General features: G+C 41.9%; 1 protein-coding gene across 4 annotated transcripts in view; it reads right to left on the minus strand.

The window, feature by feature from the left end:
* DNAJC6 (DnaJ heat shock protein family (Hsp40) member C6) overlaps positions 1-20,409 on the minus strand; it is a 119,267-nt gene that overhangs the window by 21,384 nt on the left and 77,474 nt on the right. For all 4 annotated transcript variants that reach the window (XM_033916791.1, XM_033916794.1, XM_033916793.1 and 1 more), the window contains one exon: positions 7,516-7,650. In XM_033916791.1, the coding sequence (XP_033772682.1) occupies positions 7,516-7,650 (135 nt within the window). The remainder of the gene's footprint in view (positions 1-7,515; positions 7,651-20,409) is intronic.

A 20,409-nucleotide genomic window follows, 5' to 3' on the forward strand; every position in this document is an offset into this window, starting at 1 on the left:
TCTGTTACTTTTTGTAATAAAAATTTTTCGTTTATTCTCATTGTCTCTTCAAGTGTTTTATTCAACCAAATACCTAAGTATTTTATACCATCCTCTTTCCAAATAAAAGGGAAAGAATCAAGTATACCTTTTGTACAATGCACATTTAAAGGTAAAATTTCTGATTTATTCCAATTTATTTTGTATCCTGAGAATTTTCCAAATGTATCTATTATCTCCAGTAGACATGGAATTGTTGTTTCCGGATTCCTCAAATGAAGCAATATATCATCTGCATAAGCGGATACTTTATATTCCACTCCAGCACATGGAATACCCTCTATGTCCTTTGCCTGTTGAATAGCTAACAACAAGGGTTCAAGAACTATATCAAAGAGCAAAGGAGATAATGGACAACCCTGTCTAACTCCCCTCTGCAATTTAAAAGCATCTGAAAAATTATTATTTATGTATAAACGAGCAGTTGGGGAGCTATACAGTGCTTGAATCATTTGTATAAATCCGGATCCAATACCAAACCATTCCATAGCTTGATACATAGTCATTCTTAATTCCTCCGCCACCCTATTGTTTATTTCCACCTCAAAAATGAAACCAAGTGTCCTTACTACTTACCTGCTGGCAATTACAATACACATGTAGGTTTGTAAAATGGTATACAAAGAACATAATATTTTAACTTAAAGGCAAATGTGTTTTATATAGCTTTTGTACTTTTTTTTTTTTTTAACCTATAAGCCAGCGGACAGCACTAACAGATTCACTTCCCCACATGATCTTAAAGTCACCAAGATTGTCACTGGTGCATGTTGAAACACAAATTTTTCATTTTCTATTAATAAATCTTCACTTATTATGCAATAAATGCACAAACTTGTAGATGTTAAATTTTCAAAAACAAAAAGATGAACTTAACTTACCCCCCTCTTTTACCAAAGCTGGCAGAACAGACTTTGTTAATATGCTGACTTTTCACAAAGCTAGTAGCACCTTATAGGAGGAGCTCATAAAGTCGAATAAGGGCTTCAGGACACCAGATGTCCTCATAACAAGCAACATTGCCTTTATCAAGTCACAAATGGAAGCGGTGCCACTTAAATGCAAGTGCCAACACCTCCATGTGGAAGTTGCTGGATTGTATCATTCATTTTTTGCAGTGTGTATATTTGTAGGTTCATAGACAACTCCGCGAAAGACAAAGGCGCGCGCCGACAACTGAGCGCAAGACGGAGGCGCGCGCCGAAGAAAATTACAGTTTTTAGGGGCTCCGACGGGGGTTTTTGTTGTGGAGCCCCCCCAGTTTACTTAATAGAGATCGCGCCGGCGTTGTGGGGGGTTTGGGGGGTTGTAACCCTCCACATTTTACTGTAAACTTAACTTTTTCCCTAAAAACGGGGAAAAAGTGAAGTTTTCAGTAAAATGTGGGGGGTTACAACCCCCCAAAACGCCCCAACAACACGGCGCGATCTCTATTAAGTGGGGGGGGGGTTCCCCCCCCACGCCCCCCCCCGTCAGAGCCCTAAAAACAGTAATTTTCTGCGGCGCGCGCCTCCGCGCTGCGCTCAATTGTCTGCGCGTGCCTTTGTCCCGGTGCGCTTTTGACCTGACACCATATTTGTAAAATGGCTGGTCCTTGGGAAATATGAGTGGACATCCGCAGGTATTTAAGAAAAGATTCCGAGTTGGCTGATCCTCTGCTTTATTCAAAGCTCTTTGCTGTCTTAACACATCACTCACCTACAATGGTTCTCTACCCTGTACAGTATATGCTCCAGCTCCCTCCATTCCCTATGGATTAATGTTCTTCCCCTCAGCTTCTCTCACCCTATACAGCACTCTTTCTTTTTTTTCTTCCTATTCCCTCAGTTCCTTTCCATGAACAATCTCCCTAGCTGCCAACTGCCTCTGCTTGACGGGGAAAAACAGTAGAAATCTGTGTAGCATAGATCTGTTGGTAATCTTGGCTGAAAGAGCTCAGCTGCTGCTGTTCATTACAGTCCGTCACATATGATGCTCAATGAATCTCTCCAGCATCACTCAGATTAGGGATATAATTATACTGGAAGGGGCATAGGAGGGAGGGGATACTATGGTGTTTGGGCTGCAGAGAGAAGGATTTGGTTATACATGCTACGCATTGCCCCATAATTTCCTGCAGTTGTCAGGAGCTCACGATGTATTTTGGGAAAGACGCACCCTCATTTTTTTAAGACTATCGATGGTATTGTTTTATCAAATGCTGAGATCAGAGACTAGACCTGGGCACATGTTCACAAGCTGGGGGAAAAAGCTTGGCTAAAGTTAAGCCTGAATAAAAACAGGAATCTTCAAAACATAGGCCCCCCTTTTGTGAAGCCGCGTTAGGCTCCTTTATCGCTGGACACGGCGGTATTAGCTCCGATGCTCATAGGAATTCTATGAGCGTCAGAGCTAACACTGCCGCGGCCGGCAATAAAAAAATGCCTAGCGTAGCTTCTTAGAGGGGGGGCCATAGAGCCTTTGTGATGCTCTCAATACGAGTCCATCAATTTTAGTTTGCAAATTTATTGGCTAGTTGGGGGTAAGATTTACCAAGGGCTCCTTTTACTAAGCTGCGATAGCGGTTTTAGATTGCCGCACACGCTAGACGCTAACGCCAGCATTGAGCTGGCATTAGTTCTAGCCGCGTAGTGCGGGTTTAGCGTGCGCTAAATCTCAGCGTGCGCTAAAAACGCTATCGCAGCTTAGTAAAAGGAGCCCCAAGTGTAGAGTGTTCATGATATTGAAATTATTGATTTTGAGTTTAATTTATTTAATTGTGCTGTCTTTGCTTTTTGTGTATTACTGTACTTTACTTTTATTGTTACTTATTTATTTTTTGAAAAATACTCCACTTGAAACTTGGGTTCATCGGTGTAAAGGTTGAAATATTAATTCCTATGATAAATTCCTTTTCAGTCATCTTTGTCTTAAATACTCCTGTGATGGTTTCTGCCTGTTTCTTTTAGGGCCTCTCTTATTAAACAAATTAGTGTGGGCAGGATTTAAAGAGTTTCGGTGCATTTTCCACACAGCACTCGCTAGCACAGCTTAATAAAAGAGGTCCTTACTGTTTTTCTATGTAAAGATTCTCATTTAACACAACCTGAGTTCTCTTCCCCGCCAATTTTATATCCCTGAAAGCCCTTTCTCTCCCCCCCCTGCATGTATATTGCTGTAAACCTCTCTTATTCTCATTGCAAGTATCTTCCTGTAAACCGCTTTGATCCTGTTGTAAACCACTTTGTACTTCAGTATCCTGATCCAAACATTTGTTTCTTGTTGCAAACACCAGGTTTTCTCATTGCATGTATCTGCTTGCAAGCCGCCCTGAACTTATGTATCCTGTTCCAAACATATGTATCTTGTTGTAAACATATGTTTCTTGCTGTAAACATCGCATACTCTTGCACGATTCTTGTTGTAAACCGCTTTGAACTTATGGTATAGCGGTATATAAGAAATAAAGTTATTATTATTATTTATTTGACTGACAAAGTAAAAGGTAAAGGTCTCAGTCCTTTCTTCTTAATTTTGCTGAGATTGAGAACCTGTACAATATGGGATGTAATAATGCCCCAGCGTCTTTAGTCTTTTGATGACTCAAGAATCCTGGCTAAAAAGGAAGGATGAAATCACCTGTTATAGTTTATATTCTGCTTTTATTCAAAGCAGATTACAGCATTACATATAAGTAAAACAAAACAAACTTATCTTTCAAGTTACATACATCAAAACAATTCATCGGTGTTATAAATAAAATTTTAAATTTTGGATTAATTTTTTTTTAATATTTGGTATATTTAATAACGTTTCACACCTTAGCTCTGGAATCGTTTCTGGCATCTATTCTGTGCATTGTTGGACAATATCTGGGATAAGCAGAATAAAATCTGTTTTACTCTTTTGGGATCTTGCCTAGGTACTTGTGACCTGGATTAGCCACTGTTGGAAACAGGATTCTGGGTTTATGTTCTTTCTAATGTTTTCTAAAATAATACTTGAACTGAGCATATCCCATCTTGGATGCCTCATTTCTGATCTCTACATTCTATATAAAATGGGGCTCAAAATATAAAATTTGCTATATTTCCAAAAACATGGTGCAGTCAAACTTCTCACTCTGTATAAATTTTCTTGATTATTATTATATTACTATCCTGCTGATGTTGAACTGTCTTTGTATAACAACCATAGAGTGCAGAGGGAGAAGAATAATCATCAGGGTAACGGAGGTGATAATGTCTCTAAGTCTGTGGTAATATCTTATTTAGGGGTCCTTTCACTAAGGTGAGCTAACCCATTTAGAGCACAGTAAATGCTAAGATGCCCATTATATTCCTATGGGTGTCTTAGCATTTAGCATGTGCCAAATTGGATAGCACACCTTAGTAAAAGGACCCTTAGAGTACCATGTTAGAGGTCTGCAGGGGATGGGGATTACAGGACCCCTGCGGGGATGGACGCTGGTTATCCGGGGTTCCCACGGAAATGCCAGCCTACTTTTGTTCCAATGTTCCCTCTAAGCTTCTTTGATCCGTCAGCACACCAGTTGATGATTGCCACTCACATGGGAGAGCTCTGCGCATCCACCGATCAGGGAGACAGAGCTGGAGCTTGATGGCCAATCATGAGACTGGTGGATGTGCAGAGCTCTCTCAGTAGAAACATAGAAACATGACGGCAGAAAAGGGCTACAGCTCATCAAGTCTGCCCACTCTACTGACCCACCCCATTAAGTCTGAGTGCTGATGACTTAGTTCCTTAGCTCGACCCTCGTAGGGATCCCACGTGGATGTCCCATCTATTCTTAAAGTCGAGCTGCCACCACTTACTGTGGCTGACACCACTCACTGTGGCTGTGCAGATGAGTTCGGGAGAGACTGGGCAGCATAACTGTGCAGCTCTACCAGACTACCCTGCATTAAACTGCTTCAGCCCAGCAGATACCAACATTAAATATGTAACTTAAAAAAAAAAAAAAGAGAGCGGAGGGGGAGAGAATTGCTGCACCGGGCATCTTTTTTCTGTTCATCAAATTCTGCCTTAAATCTATTTCTTTGGGATAGTATTTTGTTGATATGCCTGGGGAGAGGGAGAGAGAAGGGGTATTTGTTTAATTTCTGTTCTGGCAGATGTCTTACTTTGTTTTGATTTTTCTGTAAAACTCAATTAAAACTAAAATCAAAACTGTCAGAAGTAATTGCTGCTTTTTATGGGGACAGGTAATTTTTAGGGGGGAACGGAGGGGATTCCTCGCGAGGATGGGTGGGGGACAGAGGAGATTCTGGTGGGAACGGGCGGGGATGGGCAGAATTCTGGTGGGGACGGGTAGGATTTCTGTCTCTGTGCAATTCTTTATACCATGTACAATTCAGGAGATCACAAATTCATAAAGATATAAGCAGGATGGAGCTGGCCCAAAGGGCAGCTCCTAAAGTTGTCAGTAGTCTATCATAAAGTATATGGGGATATACTTAAATATTTCAATATGTATATTTTAGGTACAAGGGGCCTATTTTAATATGTATGGAAATTTGTACGCTGACTTGGATAAAGGCTGATTAAAAATGTTTTAAATAAATATGAAAAGACATTTAAATATCCTCCACAGCATAAATGCAGAGAAGGCGATTCTCTTCATTGGAAGGAAGCTCTAGAATGAGGAGGTATAGGATGGAAGGCTAAGGGGGACAGACACAGTAGTACCCAAAGAAAAATACGAGGGTGAATCAAAAATTAAAGGCAATTGTTAAATTATATACAATATCTGGAACAGAACTAGTGAAATGCAACATATGTACTCAAACATTGCCTGTTGGATAGTTTGTCCATGCACAGTGCAGTGCTTGGTCTTTATTGTTTGCTTCTATATTGCTACTAATAACTGGGGAGTCAGTTTTAGTCGTGTGGCAGCCATGAGGTCAGAAACATGGACGCTCCATTGCAAGATTGCCTCATCGAAGAACGTGCAGTAGTGCACTTTCTTTGAGCAGAGGGAGTAAAGTCTGTGGAAATTCACCAACGGACATTGACTCAGTATGGACAAAGTACCATTAATCAATGAAAGGTTTATGAGTGGGTAGAAAGGTTTAAAGTGGGAAGAACAGGTGTAACCGGCAAAAGGGTCGCCCATCAATATTGTGCACACAAGCACACCGACAGGGCGGATGACTTGATTAGAGAAGACCGACGGATAATAGTGTCTCAATTGGCTGCAAATTTGGATATCAGCTATGGATCTGCATTTGCCATAATGCATGACAACTTGGGATATAGGAAAGTCTGCACATGATGGGTTCCCAAACAGCTTACTGATCTGCACAACAGCATGTGGAGGTTGTGACCCAGTTCCCGAGATGGTATGAAGAAGATCCGAGTATTCTGGAGAGAATTGTCACCGGCGATGAGACATGGGTGCATCACTGCAACCCAGAGAGCAAAAGACAAAGCATGAAGTAAAGGAAGCAGTGCTCACCTGGCTTTGGGAGCAGCCAAAAAACTTCTTCTCTGCAGGAATGCAGAAGCTAGTTGAACGATGTGGAAAAGTGGACTAGTTGGACTATGTGGAAAAGTGATATGTTCAATTGCTCATTGTTACTTCTATTAAAGCCGTTAAATCTAGTTTACCTTTACTTTTTGATTTACCCTCATACTTCTTTATGGAAAGGGTGATGAATTTACAGAACGGGCTCTTGGTGGGGTGATGTAAATGAAGACTGTATATGAATTCATGAAAGATTGGGACAAGTATATAGGATCTCTGTGGGAGAAGAAGACATATGGATAGCAATCTGGATAGGCCAAATGGTTTTTGTCTGCCTTCAATTTCTATGTTTCTATCTTTCACTCTTTGAACGCATTGGAATATAGAATAGGCCAATCCACACTAGACAATCATGACCATACAATATCCTTATCTATGACTGCCCACAAAACATCATTCATTAAATGAGTACAAGTGGGATAATACAATAAAGCTCTGTTAGCTTGTGTTTCACATTATTCCTATATTTTCTTATATTCCAGGCTTCTATAGTCATAACTGCTCATCCTAAAGAAACATTCAGGTCAATATTCAAAGGCACTTATCTGGAAAATGGCAGCTGTTATCTATTTCTGGATTATCAACAGCATTATCTCCCTAATTGTCTGCATAGTGCTCAAAAATACACACGCAAATTTAACATGAATTTATTGCTAGTGAATGACTTGTTAGATAATTTGTACACACATCTTTGATCTGCATGCAAATATACTTAAATGTGGGCACCATATATAGAATTCGGAGATATGGCCTTAGTTTGGGTTTTTTTAAAGCTAACCATGGTGTTCAAATATCGGGCTGATAGTGATCATCTATTGACATATACCCATTTTAAATTTTATCAGTCAGATCATTTTAAATGTAACATAGTAAATGACAGCAGATAAAGGCCCAAATGGTCCAGCCAATCTGCCCAAACATACTCTCTATAATTTAATGATTTAATTAACCTGTTAAATTTGAACCAAGAGAGCCAAGGTCAGCAAAAGGATCCAGATTCTGAGGTTTAGATTGATGTGTTGGAGTGTTATGTAAAGATCCAGTAGGGCTCGTTGTAGCAGACCTACTTCCTACACCTAGGCCACCTGTGAACAAAAAGGGAGACTGAGATTAACTTTCCATAGGCAGACTACAGAAATCAATGCAAATCAGCATAAGAAACATCAGAATACTGTGAACATTTTCTGTAAAAATAAATAAATAAATAAAAAAATTAAGCAACAGCTGTTCTTTGAATGATATTTTATAGAATCTTATTTCATATTTACCAGTCAGTTAAACTGCATGCAAGAGCTTATTTCAACACATTTTCTTTAGACTAGGGGGGAAAGCATCAAGTGGGTGAACTCAATTTAGCCATACAGACAAAACTATATCATAGATTTTCAATCTTTTTCATCTCAGGGCACATTTACAAGATGCTAAAATTGTCAAGGCACACCCCAAAACTGGTGCAGCATTTTACCCTCTTCCTCCACCTCCCCCCCACTTCACAAATAATTCAGCATCTCTCCCTCCTGTCTCCTCTCCAGGACTTCCTGGTGTCTCTCTTTAATCCTCTCTCCCCCCATTTACTTTATTAAAGATTTTTTTTTTGTCTCTAGCAGTCAGTAGCAGTGAGCAGTAATTCAAACAACCTGCTCATGCCAATCCCGGGGCCTTCTCTCTGAAGCATCCTGCCTATGATGTCAGAGAGAAGGCTCCAGGGTTGTTGCATGCATCGCTCCTCACTGCCACCAACCACGACAGACAAGAACATTTTTAAAAGGTACACTCCATTCCAGCACTGCCTATGGGCTTCTGGACAGTTACTGCAGCAACAGCCGCTAACATGGCTTTGTAAAAGGGGGGGATAAGCTGGCTCTGCTAATAAATGACCCTCAGCTCCCATAGCACACCTATGGACCAGCATACCAGCTGCAAAATGCTGAAGTACTGCATAACTATATCATTCAAACAATTGCTTCATATACACACTGCAACTTATAGTTAAGCACTCGCAACTTTTCAGACATGCACAGCGCAACACAAAATGCATCAAGGAGGAATTGACATCACACGTTATAAATAGAAAAAAGGAAAAATTTATTACAGAATACAAAATAAGTCATATCCTCAACCTATTCCTGGAAGGTTTATAAAAGGATGGAAATGGCAAGGGTATGGTTCATTTTCTCGCCTCTTCTTCTTTGCCTCCTAGAGTCAGTTCAAGATAGGCGTCCACATTACTTTTTCCTGCCATTCCCATAGGCACCAGAGTAGCATGCTTCTATTTTCCTGCAAAAAAACAAAAAACAACTGCTCCTTAATCTGTAACAAGGCTGGAAATTGTTGAGGTATGTTAGCAGTTGGCATTTTACCACACTTTAGTCTACTGCTGAGTGACCAACCTGCTGCAATCTCAGGTGGGTTAGTAAAACGGCATTATCTTTCCTGGAATAGCACAGTTTAAGATGTTACCATAAGTTACATTATTTGATTTACATTATAATGAGGTATTCTGCATGCATCTGCACACTTTGCATCTGATTGTTATGTTTCCCACGGTATCATAAGCTACTGTACATTGTGGTAATATATCAAGATTGTCTCTCTTGGCAATAATCATCACTTGTTTGTTTTCATATCCTCAATAAAATTACCAGTTATAAAAACCAGGAACTGATAGAGTTGCACTGGCTTCCAGTGGAGACACGTGTTTTGTTTAAGCTGGGTTGTCTTTGTTACAAAGTTGTGTATGGTATTGCTCCAAGCTATATGACCGATAGCATTCCATAAACATAGGAGAAAATCACATGCATTGTTTAATTTTCCATCAGCTCAAGGTTGTAAGAGCAAGAAATCCTTGGAACATCCATTTCAGGCTGCTTTCTATGACAGGGAATTTAGGCCATTGTTGCGTAGTGCTTGTTCTTACAAGCACTTTAGAACTCAATTGAAAACTCATCTTTTTTTCAAAATATTTAGCAAACTAATTTAAATCATCCTTAGGTTATGTTATTTTTAATCTTTTGTTCACCACATTGAACTTACGGTTATGCGGTTTATAAGTACGATGTTATGTTATGTTAAGATGGCAGATAAAGGGCAGCTTGGCACAGCAGTTCTATCCAGTTGAGTTTCTTCCACTTAGGGCAGATGAGCAAGTGAAGTTCCATATGCAATTTAACATCAACCCCTTCCTTCCTAACTTTTCTTATACCTTCCCCGGAGTTTCCAAGTTAATCAGTTCCAAGGGGAAGAATTTATAGATTTCTAAAAAAAAAAAAAAAAAAGGTAATAAAGATAAATAAGAATATACCCTTGGCACTAAATGGCACTAGAGGTTTTTAGCGTGGGCCATTGAGGTAAATGTTCCGACGCTTATAGAAATTCTATGAGCATCAGAGCATTTATCTCACCAGCCTGGGCTAAAAACCTCTAGCACCGTTTATTAAAACGAGCCCATGATTTATTAAACCTTTTTAAATTCCATATAAAAAAATCAAATTAGGGAGTTACTCATGGTCCTGTCAGTCTTTTCTTCTTTCTCACTCCCTCCAGCTGGTCCACACCATACTTTTGCTCCTCTTCCCCCATTTTTTCATACTCCTCTAATGTCATTCTCCTCCTTCTCTCTCTTTTCCTTTCTCCTTGCTACCACTGCATTTTTTTTATTCTTCTCCTGCACAAACATAGTTTGATAATTTTTTTTTTTTTTTTGGTATGTTTTGGGGTAGAAAGTTTAATACTTCTTTGCCTGCTCCACATCCTAAATTCCCTCGGTTTGCTTTTTTCCTCAGTTCCCCTTGACCCAGCTTTCTGTTTTTCTCCACTCCATAGCAGAATCCAATGTACCCCTCCCTAGTCAGCTCCCATTCAATGCAGGTTTGGCTCACCCAATCCTGTCACAGCTCTCCTTTTCTCTTTCCTTTGTAGGTAAGACATCCTTTCACTGGCAAGTTTTACTTCTCTCTCAGTTTGACTCCTCATTCCCCATAGGTTTGGAGCAGTTCCCTTATCATAGGCACATCCCTGTTTCATACCTGCCATGTCTCTCAAATTCAGAAAGAGACTCCCACTTTTGCAGGTCATCTCCCTCAGTCCCACTGGGAGGAAGCGCAATTGCAGTCTCCCCTTCCAGGGACACATTAAGACCATCCCATGCTGCTGTGGGACCAGCCTCATGATAAGATCTGTGAGATTTTGCAGCTCTTATTGCTAGACTGATCCTGCAGCAACATGATACAACAATACAATCTTAAGTGCCATTGACTCATGTTCTGTATTGTATTGTATTCCGTATTTTCCAAATTACATGATTCAATGAAGATAACACAAAAGAGAATCAGTCAATAACTGAGATGTCACAAAAAAAAAAAGAAGATAGTGTATTAGTCTAAATCTTCAGAAATTTAATGAATAATTTCTTCAATTTCTACAAAAACTCAAGTAACAATAGTCAGATTTACCGAAGGGGAGATCCATATATGGGGTGCTTGATGTGTAGAACAATGAGGAGAAAATCCATTTATATTTTAATTCTCTATAGGAGGGATGTTGTCAAGGTGTGCTTTTACCACACCTTGATTTACTATGAGAGTCAGAAACCTGCAGGTCGCTGATTTTCATGGTAAATGAATAATTCTGCTTGCAAGCCATCTCACAAGCAGTATTATTCCAGCAGCCCTGGAGGGCATCGGGTCACACAGCTGTGGCCCAGTACTCTCATGCCACACCTTAAAGGCATCATGGTGCTGTCCTTCCCATTCCCTGAGCCTCACCCCCCCAACTCCCAATCACAAATGCAGCTCCTCTAATCCTTGAAACTGTGAGACCAACCTGAACTTCTGGTACCACATAGCTCAAGTTTGAAGAAAGCCAAGTCATGGTGGGGAAGCAGGGATATCATGGTTTCCTCTGTAACTAAAGTCAGGTGAGGGAAACAAAACTGAGTGGAAGCGTGGGTGGGGGGAGTTGCATGCATGAAAGATGGGGAAGGGATGATGCACTATTGTATTTTACCTCTATTTGATCAAATATACAACAAAATACGATGAGAGGTGCTGTTGTCCCTGCCAATACAGTACCTAGGGCAGTCTGCACACACACGCCTTATTACGCCACTGATCTACATTAAAATCACCTAATAGAGTTAGCTTGTTATATTTTACTTTCAAGACCAACAGAACTTCTATCAGTTCAGTCCAAGTTGCATTCATTGTTCTAGGAGGACAATATAAGACCTACAACCTAATTTCAATTTCAGTCTCATATCTTAGTAAGTAACAAACACAAATAAACTTGAAATACTTACCATTTACAAAGCCAACTGAGTGGATCACAATCTAATCATTTACTTTAAGTATTTTTCCCTATGTGTCCTGGAAAAGCTCATAATCTACTGTATATACTCGAATATAAGCCAAGATTTCTGAGCCAAAAAAAAATGGCCCCAAAATAGGGGTCTAAGCTTATATTCAAGTCAGAACCCACCCGCCCCCTCCCAGACCAATTCCAGGCCTCCGCCGTGCCTGCTATAAGACCTGGTGGTCCAATGGTGGGCCATGACAGGAGGGATCTCTCCCGCCTCCTGACTTGGCTGACTATGACATTTATCTCTTTCCCACCTCCCCCACGTACTTTCAATTCCCTGGTGATCCAGCAGTGAACTGGAGCAGAAGCACTCTTCCTGCTCCAAGTAAAGCTTCTAGCTAATTGGCTGCCGCGAGTTTGCCTGTCCTAGCCCACCGTTAGACCACCAGGTCAAACGGCAGGCTCAGAGGAGGCCTGCCAGGCATTGGGAGGGAGGGAGGAAGGGAGCGGGGACAGGGCAGGGAGAGAGGGGGGACAGGATTCAGAGCCTGGCAAGGCAGGAAGGGAGGGGGAACAGGGTACAGAGCCTGGCAGGGCAGGGAGGGAGGAGGGCAGGGAGGGAAGGGGGCTGGGTGCAGGGCCTGGTAGGATAGGGAGGGAGGAGGGGCTGGGTGCAGAGTCGGGCAGGGACTAAACTAACACCCCTCCTCCCCTATCCAAATTTATATTCAATTCAACCTTTTTTCCTCCTTTTTAGGCGAAAAATATTACCTCGGATCGGCTTATATTCGAGTATATACAATAGTACCTAGGCCCATAGGCACCAGCTTTTCTAAATTATTGGGGTGGGGCAGCTATACTCAACTAAAATGACCTCTCTCTGGACACAGTCAAGGAGTTTGTTCAATATTAGGGGTGCTCAAGCACTCATAGAGCTGGCTTCTATGCCTGGGACAATGGAAGGTTCAGGGTCACAAGGAGCAGCACTGGGCTTGAACCCACAACTTCAAGGTGCTAAGGCAACAGCTCTAACTGCCAGGCCACTCCTTGAGGTAGCTCAAAATTCTTCTGCCACCAACAACCCTTTTAAAAAAACCCACAAGCCATTTCTCCTTTCTTTTCCCCAATTCTGTTATTATATTACATCCTGGGGGACATAGTAAAGTTATCTTGGGTCCATCAATATCCAAAATCCAAGTCTCAGTTAAAACCACAAAATCCAAGTCTTTAGCAAGTATTAAAGCTTGAATCAAATGCCACTTATTTCCTACCAATCTCAGTTCCAACTACTGCTATGCTCACAGATGGCACACTGACAATCAGCTGGACCATGCCACAAGTCTGCAAACACATGGACATAGTGTAGTGTAGTAACTAGAGCTGCACTCTAGCATGCAGTACCTGTTTGGGCCTCTGGCAGGAACTGAGCGCTCTAGCGTCCACACCTTCCAGGGACCATGATGTGGCACCCCTCCCATCTCACCAGGAACAGGGATTGTGTCTAAAAACCAAATGTAAGTAAAAAGATGTCAGTAAAGAAATAACTACATCTAAAACTTGGCTATATGCAACACAAGTGTAACTTACAGCCACAGACTATGACAATAAGTATTCAAAATTTGAACCATCAGCTTCCTATTAACATTGGGGCAAATATTCAGCCAGTGGGAGGCAGCGTACATAAGTGCTGTGGTTGGCACTGACCTCAAATATTTAATGCCAGACCATTTCTGGTGACTGGCATTGAATATCTGGGGGGGGGGGGGGTTGGCTGGCGCTATCTTAATCGACCAAGCAAATATTCAGCACTGGTTAGTTAATAGTGGGCAAAGATAGGCCTGCTATTATGTAGCCTTATTTGCCCATTAAACCTAGCCAGTCAGCACTGAATATTGCCAGTTATCTCAATATAGCCAGTTAATCTTCCAGTGTCATGATATTCAGCAGTTATCTCTCGCTGAATATTCGTGGTTAGGTATTGAAATGCTATTTAATAGGTCAGCAGCCATTTCTGGTAAGGGGGAGGGGGAGAGATTAGTTATACCTGTTAAGATGATGAACACAGAGAATGACACGGGGACTGGTTCCCACAGTAAAACTGCAGGAATGGGAAAAATTGGTGGCAATTACTGAGGGTGCAGGAGCAAAGCTTTTTACCACCCTGTGGGATTGGCTAAAAGCTTTCTTCCCATGGTGAAAAAAACCCCACCATTTACCATGACTGAGTCCCGTCCCGAGCAAGCTTTCCTACCTCCGCTGGCATTGGCCTTGTCCTCCTCTGCTTCCCCTCGACTCCTCCCCCTCAGAGTGAAACATCAAAAGAAGGCGGCTATCTGATTGGCCCTTGTTCTCTTTCCACCTCCTCCTCCCAGTGCAGCATCACAAAGAAGAGGGCCGCCCTATTGGTCGTCCTCCCTCCACCTCCACCTCCAGTGCTGATATCAGAGAAGAAGACCCAATTACCGCTGCCACACACATTCAAAAACCCTGGCAATGAGCACCATTTCCATTGCAATAGGTGAGGCATTTTAGACAGCAGGGTTATTTCCCCATAGCTACGTGCCACTGCAGAAGGAATCCGCTCTGGATTTTTCTCTGCCTCTGTTGTACTTCACTGGATTCTCTAGCTCCACCTACAGTTATTTCCTTCTGCACACATGCCTGCAGGAGTGTTTGTTCTGCTCTCCTGTTTTAGATCCCAGGAGCGTTGGTCCTCCTTGGCATCTCATCCTGGTGTCAATAGATTTTTTAAGGGGGCTCTTCATGTCAGATTGCTGATTAAGCACCCTTTCCCTTTCTGGGACCTTAATTTGGTGTTGTCTAGCCTTATCAAGACTCCTTTTGAGCCCCTTTGGGATGCTTCCTTTTTGGATTTGATGCTAAAGACCTTTTTACTGGTTGCCATTACTTCGATACGTCGTGTGTCGGAACTGCAGGCTTGGTCTTGCAGGGATCCTTTGTATTTTGGAGGCAGGGGTTTCCCTTTGGATGGTTCCTTCCTTCCTGCCAAAGGTAGTATCGGCTTTCCATGTTAATCAGGAAGTATATTTGCCTGCCTTTCAGTTGGTAGGCTCCAAGTCACAGTATCGCCTGTTGAAGAAACTGGACATGCGCAGAGTTCTGCGTTATTTGGAGGTCACTAACAAATTCCGTCTCTCTGACCATTTGTTTGTGCTGACTCATTCAGTTAAGAGGGGTGCTCCCGCTTCCAAAGCCACAATTTCAAGATGGATCCATCAGGCCATTGCGTCAGCTTCCATTCTTGCTGGGAAACAGTCCCCTGTTTCCATCAAGGCGCATTCTACCAGGAGTGTGGCTACTTCGTGGGCCAAAGCTAGATCTGACGCCCCTGAGATTTGCAGAACAGCAACATGGTCTTCTCCACACGTTTGCCAAATTCTACAGAGTGGATGTGGCGGTAAGACAGGACTCCTCCTCCTTTTGGGTCCTCAGTCATAAGGGTCAGTACAGCATGTCTGCCCTAGCTTTTTGAGGGACTGCTTTTGTACATCCCAGCTGTCTAGAATGTCTCAACTATTGCACTGGAAAAAGAGATGATGTACTTACCCTGGTAAGCTTTTTTCCAGTAGATAGGCGAGACATTCTAGACTCCCGCTCTGTTCTTCCTGTGGCTGCTTACAGTTTTCAATCTTGGGGGCTGGGAAGAATTTGTATAGATGTTTCAATCTATTGGGGAGTAGTTTCTGAGCTTTACTGAAGCCTATGTTGGCGGTTATCGGTACTGTTTAGTTACTTTTTGAGCCGAATGATTTGTTTAAGCCTGTTACTACAGGGGCTTCTACTTCATGTATTGGATGGCTCTACATGCTTGGGTACTAACTGTAGGTGGAACCAGAGAGCCCAGTGAAGTACAATAGAGGCAGAGAGAAAATTCCAGAGTGGATTCCTTCTACAGCAGCATGCGGCTATGGGGAAATAACCCAGCTGTCTAGTATGTCTCACCAATCTACTGGAAAAGAGCTTATCAGGGTAAGTACATAACCTCTTTTTAGTGGTTTTGGATGTGTTTGCAATTAGGAGCAGGGCAGAGGCAGAGGTGAGCAGAGACACAGGTTGTGGTCTTCATCTAGAGTTCTCACAGAAAGACTCCTTTTTAAAAAGAAAAAAAAAAACCCTCTTCTCCCCTGCCGGCAATCAGCTGAGCAGGAACAGAGCTAGCTCTTCTCTTCTCCCCTACCTACTCAGTTGATTGCAGCTCCACTGCCAGCTCAGCTGATGTTGGCAGGGAAAAAGAAGGGGGGGTTGTAGCGGGCATTATAGAAGGTGGAAAAGCTGTGCTGTTGATATAGAAGAGCAGCCACTTTGGGTTGGGAGGAGGGGGAGAAGCAGGCAAGCTGAATGAGGAAAGAAAAGAGACCCTAGTTTGGGAGGGGGGGTTTAAATTAAAAGAAGCCTTTTTTTACTTCTACATAGCTTCTTTTTTCTTTCAGAAATGTTTCCTCTTTAAATTAAAAAAAAAACTAGGGCTTTTGTGCCCTGTTCTGCTTGCCCACTTCTCCCCCAAATCAACTTGTCTGCTATTCCTCCCCCCTGCCCCAAAGACTGGATGCAGGCCAGTTGGCTGCCGGTGAAAAAGAGCAGATACATTGAGTTCGGAAAAGGAGGAGAAGCAGGCAAGCTGAAGGAGGAAAGCTGGCCTTTTTTTAATTAAAGGAGGCCTTTTAAAAAAAAAAAAAACCTGTGCAGAGCTTCTTTTTTTATTTAAGGAATGTCTCCTCTTTAACTTAAAAAAAAAAAATCAGAATAGTTAAAGTACAGGTTGTGCTGGTATAGGCTGGGTGCTTCTTAGTTGTAAAGTTGTAAAAAAATGTTGGTCTCTTTTATACTTTAATAAAAAGAGAAATATATAAAATCATGCCTGTTTGAGGCCTGAAAGGATGCTGGGGATGGAGCGGGGACATGGACATGCAGGGACGGAGCTCACGGGGACAGGATGGAGACAGGGACAAATCTTTTTCTGTGTCATTCCCTAGGTATAACCAGTGCTTGCAGATATAGGCAAGGGAACTTACCAGAGTACCTTCCATGGGTCCTTGCAGTTGTCCTGCATCTTCAGTTTAAAAGTAAGCAAGCAGGCAGCTTCGGCACCTGGATGTTTAAATGGGCAAGTTCTACATCTGTTATTATTGCAGTCACGCAATGAATGAAATCTTACGATGGGCACAAAATAAGTTCAGTGCAGGACTACAGTGGGATTTAAAGAAGACATGGCCATTTGATAGATATGACAAATATGTTTATTGGCATTTGATAGACCACCCTATCTTGGAGAAGTTCAGGGTGGTGTACAGTTTTTTTTCTATCAGGTACTCTAAGTATTTTCCTTATCTATCCCAAAAGGCTCACAATCTAACTATGGTACCTGGGGAATGGAGAGTTAAGTGGCTTGCCCAGGGTCACAAGGACCAGTACTGGGATTCAGCCCTCAACCTCAGGGTATTGAAGCAGCAGCTTTAACCATAGGCCACTCCTCCATTTCTATATGACAAGTTAAAAGATCTCAACAAAGATCTGGCAAGATTAGAATGGTAGGAGGGATAATTTGACTTCCTGACCATGTGGGGCTGTCAAAGATAGATTTATGTAAGATGCACATAAGTGTTCTCGAGTGAATGATTCTCTAATTTCACATTCATTTTTAATGATGGTTGTTATTAACGTTTGTTGCTACAGATAGAGAGCAATTTTGTAACCACAAAACAGAAAAATCACTCCATTAATATTACACCAAAACAGCTGTGCACCAAAGCAGTCTCACAAGCAAAAGAAAAAAAAAGCCTCAGATAACTGGAGAGGTGAACCCACACTCTACTACCCACACATCACAGGCAAAAAAAACTTTTGCTAATGTAAAGACAGCGAGGTGAAAAAACTTGTGAAAAAAATAGCCAAAAACAACTGAAAACTAATTCTAAGTAGTCACTCTGAACAAAGCAACAGGCCGACGATCATTTTGTGGCAGACGCCACTGCTTCAGGGCCACAGAAGAAACAGATTGTTCAGTGCTTTCTTCCATGGCCTGTTGCATTGACTTCTGTTGGTATGGATGGGGAAGGAGGAGAATAACCTGCACTTTCAGATTATAAAGCATTTGTTCGTTTTGGTTTTGTTTTTATTAATCCACTTTAGTATCACCTCTGCCCTTCTGGAGAGACAAATAAGAGAGGGGCTGGCAAGACACCTGAGCAAACCTAATCTCCCCCTCCCTCCCCACCATGGCTCCCTCCCTCCACATGTAAAGATCTCTCCTATTTCCTTTCTTACCTTCATCCATGCTTTAATTTTGATTTTCTCTTGGGGATGACAGGAGTTGCCAGTTCTCTCCTGGCTCCCTCTCCCCCTCAAGAAGTGGTGAGTTGGATTGTGGCATTACCTCACCTGCCACCAACCTGGTGAATATCATCTTGCTTAGTGTTGTACTGGAAGATTAATAAAATGGAGGTGAAGATGCCGATAAAAAAAAAAAAAAATTGTGGGGATAGGTGGGAATGGAATAGATTTTAGTGGGTATGAGTGGTTAGATTCCATTGAGATGGGTGAAATTTCTGTCCCCATGCAACTCTCTATTATGGACTTTTTTTTTAGAAATGTGGCTAAACTTTTTTTTAAACCCTGCTATGCTAACCACTTCTCTGGCAATTCCATGTACAATATAAAATACTAAACATATTTTACAAAACTTAGAGACTCATTTACCAAGTATGCTAGCTACTTAATGTAGGTAGGGGTAGAAATGTGGGTATGATGAAAAAAATAGACTAGTTGAGAAAAGTCTGTATTCAGAATGAATTCACAACATGAAAGTCAAAAGCATAAAAGCACTAAAAGCCCATGACATCCAATTGAAGGCTGTAACTGTACAGAGAGTTACTTTCAACCAAATTGGTAACATTTTGGAATCACACCTTTTGGTCCTCATTGGCCCCTGATATAGCCCTTAGGAAGGTCTAAAAGCCCTAATAAAACATCTTCTCCTTTAGCCTGGTATATAAGGATGGAATCCTGTACTGCTAACTAATACTGTCTCTATACTCAGGTGTATTCTGAACTCTGATTGAGCCTGGTCTAGCTTTGATGAGTTTTCTATGAAGTCTGATATATGTTAGCAGGCCACTTTGTCTATAGGTTTCGCTATCCAAGGCTGGTTAGCTACTGACCTGTAGTTGGAGAGATCCTCTAGGTCTTTTCCTTTATTATTTAAAACGGGTTTGATGACCACAAGTTTCCAATTAAGTGGAACTTCTCCAGACTGTAATGATTTGTTTAAAACAGTGTCCCTCAAACTTTTCAGCACCGCATCAAGAAGTGTGTGGACGTTGATGCAATGATGTCAGCACATGCATGATGTCATCGTGTCGACGGACGCGCATGCCTGGAGGCCCTCTGGCCGCGACCTTGAACCTGTCAGTTTGCCAGTGGGTGATCCAGGAGGAGGGGAGGTGTGGGGAAAGGAGGTAAGATGCCGGAGCCAGCTGACCGCGAGAGGCACATCCTGGAAGCAGTCAGCTGGCGCCTCTCCTCCTTGCCAGTGTCTCATGGCACACCTGGAATCTGCTGTGCACACAGTTTGCAATACACTGGTTTAAAATATCTGTGAGGTAGGCCCCCCCCCAAGCATAGCAACTCCCCCCCCCAGGCAATCCCCTTTCTTTTCTCTCCAACAAGTATCCATTCCAACACTTTACCTTAGCCTACCTCAAATACCCCCGGACTCACCTGAGGGTTCCCTAGTAGTCTAGATGCACAGAGAAGCAGTACCCCTCTGCTTCTACCCTGTAAGACTCCAGTTTTCAAAATGGCTACCCTGATCCCTAGCGATAGTCTCTTAGTATTACCACTAGGGGTTAGTTGTCCAGATAAGCAGCAATTGGATATTCTATGTTGATTAAGGCAAACTTTTTTTCTTCAGAAATATTGCTATCCGTATCCAAATTATGATAAATATTATCAAGCACTGGGTTCATCATCTACACTTCTCCCTCCGTATTCGCTGTGATAGGGGATTAACAGAACCGCAAATACAGAAAAACCGCAAGTAACTTTTTCATATGTTATTCGCTGTTTTCTATTAAAAACCATCATGAATATGGTGAAACCTCGAATAACATGGTGGGAGACTTGGCCTGTTCCTGAAGAAGAGGCAAAACATGGTGAAGAAAGTGCTGGGAATCAGCGAGTTCTCTATGCAAGCTGACGTAATTTGGGGGGAGGAGCCAGCAAGCTAAAAACTGTGAATAATCAAAACCGCGATTTCTGAAACCACGAATATGGAGGGAGAAGTGTAATCTAATCTAGTCTTCAATTTCTGGGTTGCTCTATGCCTATCTAGGTTCAAGGTGACTTACAGATCAAGAAGTTTACATAATGTTTAGGAGTTACAACAATGAAATATAAAGTAAGCAGTATACTATGAGGTGGTTATGAGAAATAGAGTGAAACATTGAGTTTTCATTAGAATTTCACTACAGCAGTTTGAAGTCCAATACAGTTGAGTTAGATACAAGTAGATTGGTACAATTATATTATGT

Source organism: Geotrypetes seraphini, chromosome 12, assembly GCF_902459505.1.
Source record: "Geotrypetes seraphini chromosome 12, aGeoSer1.1, whole genome shotgun sequence".
NCBI lineage: Eukaryota > Metazoa > Chordata > Amphibia > Gymnophiona > Dermophiidae > Geotrypetes > Geotrypetes seraphini.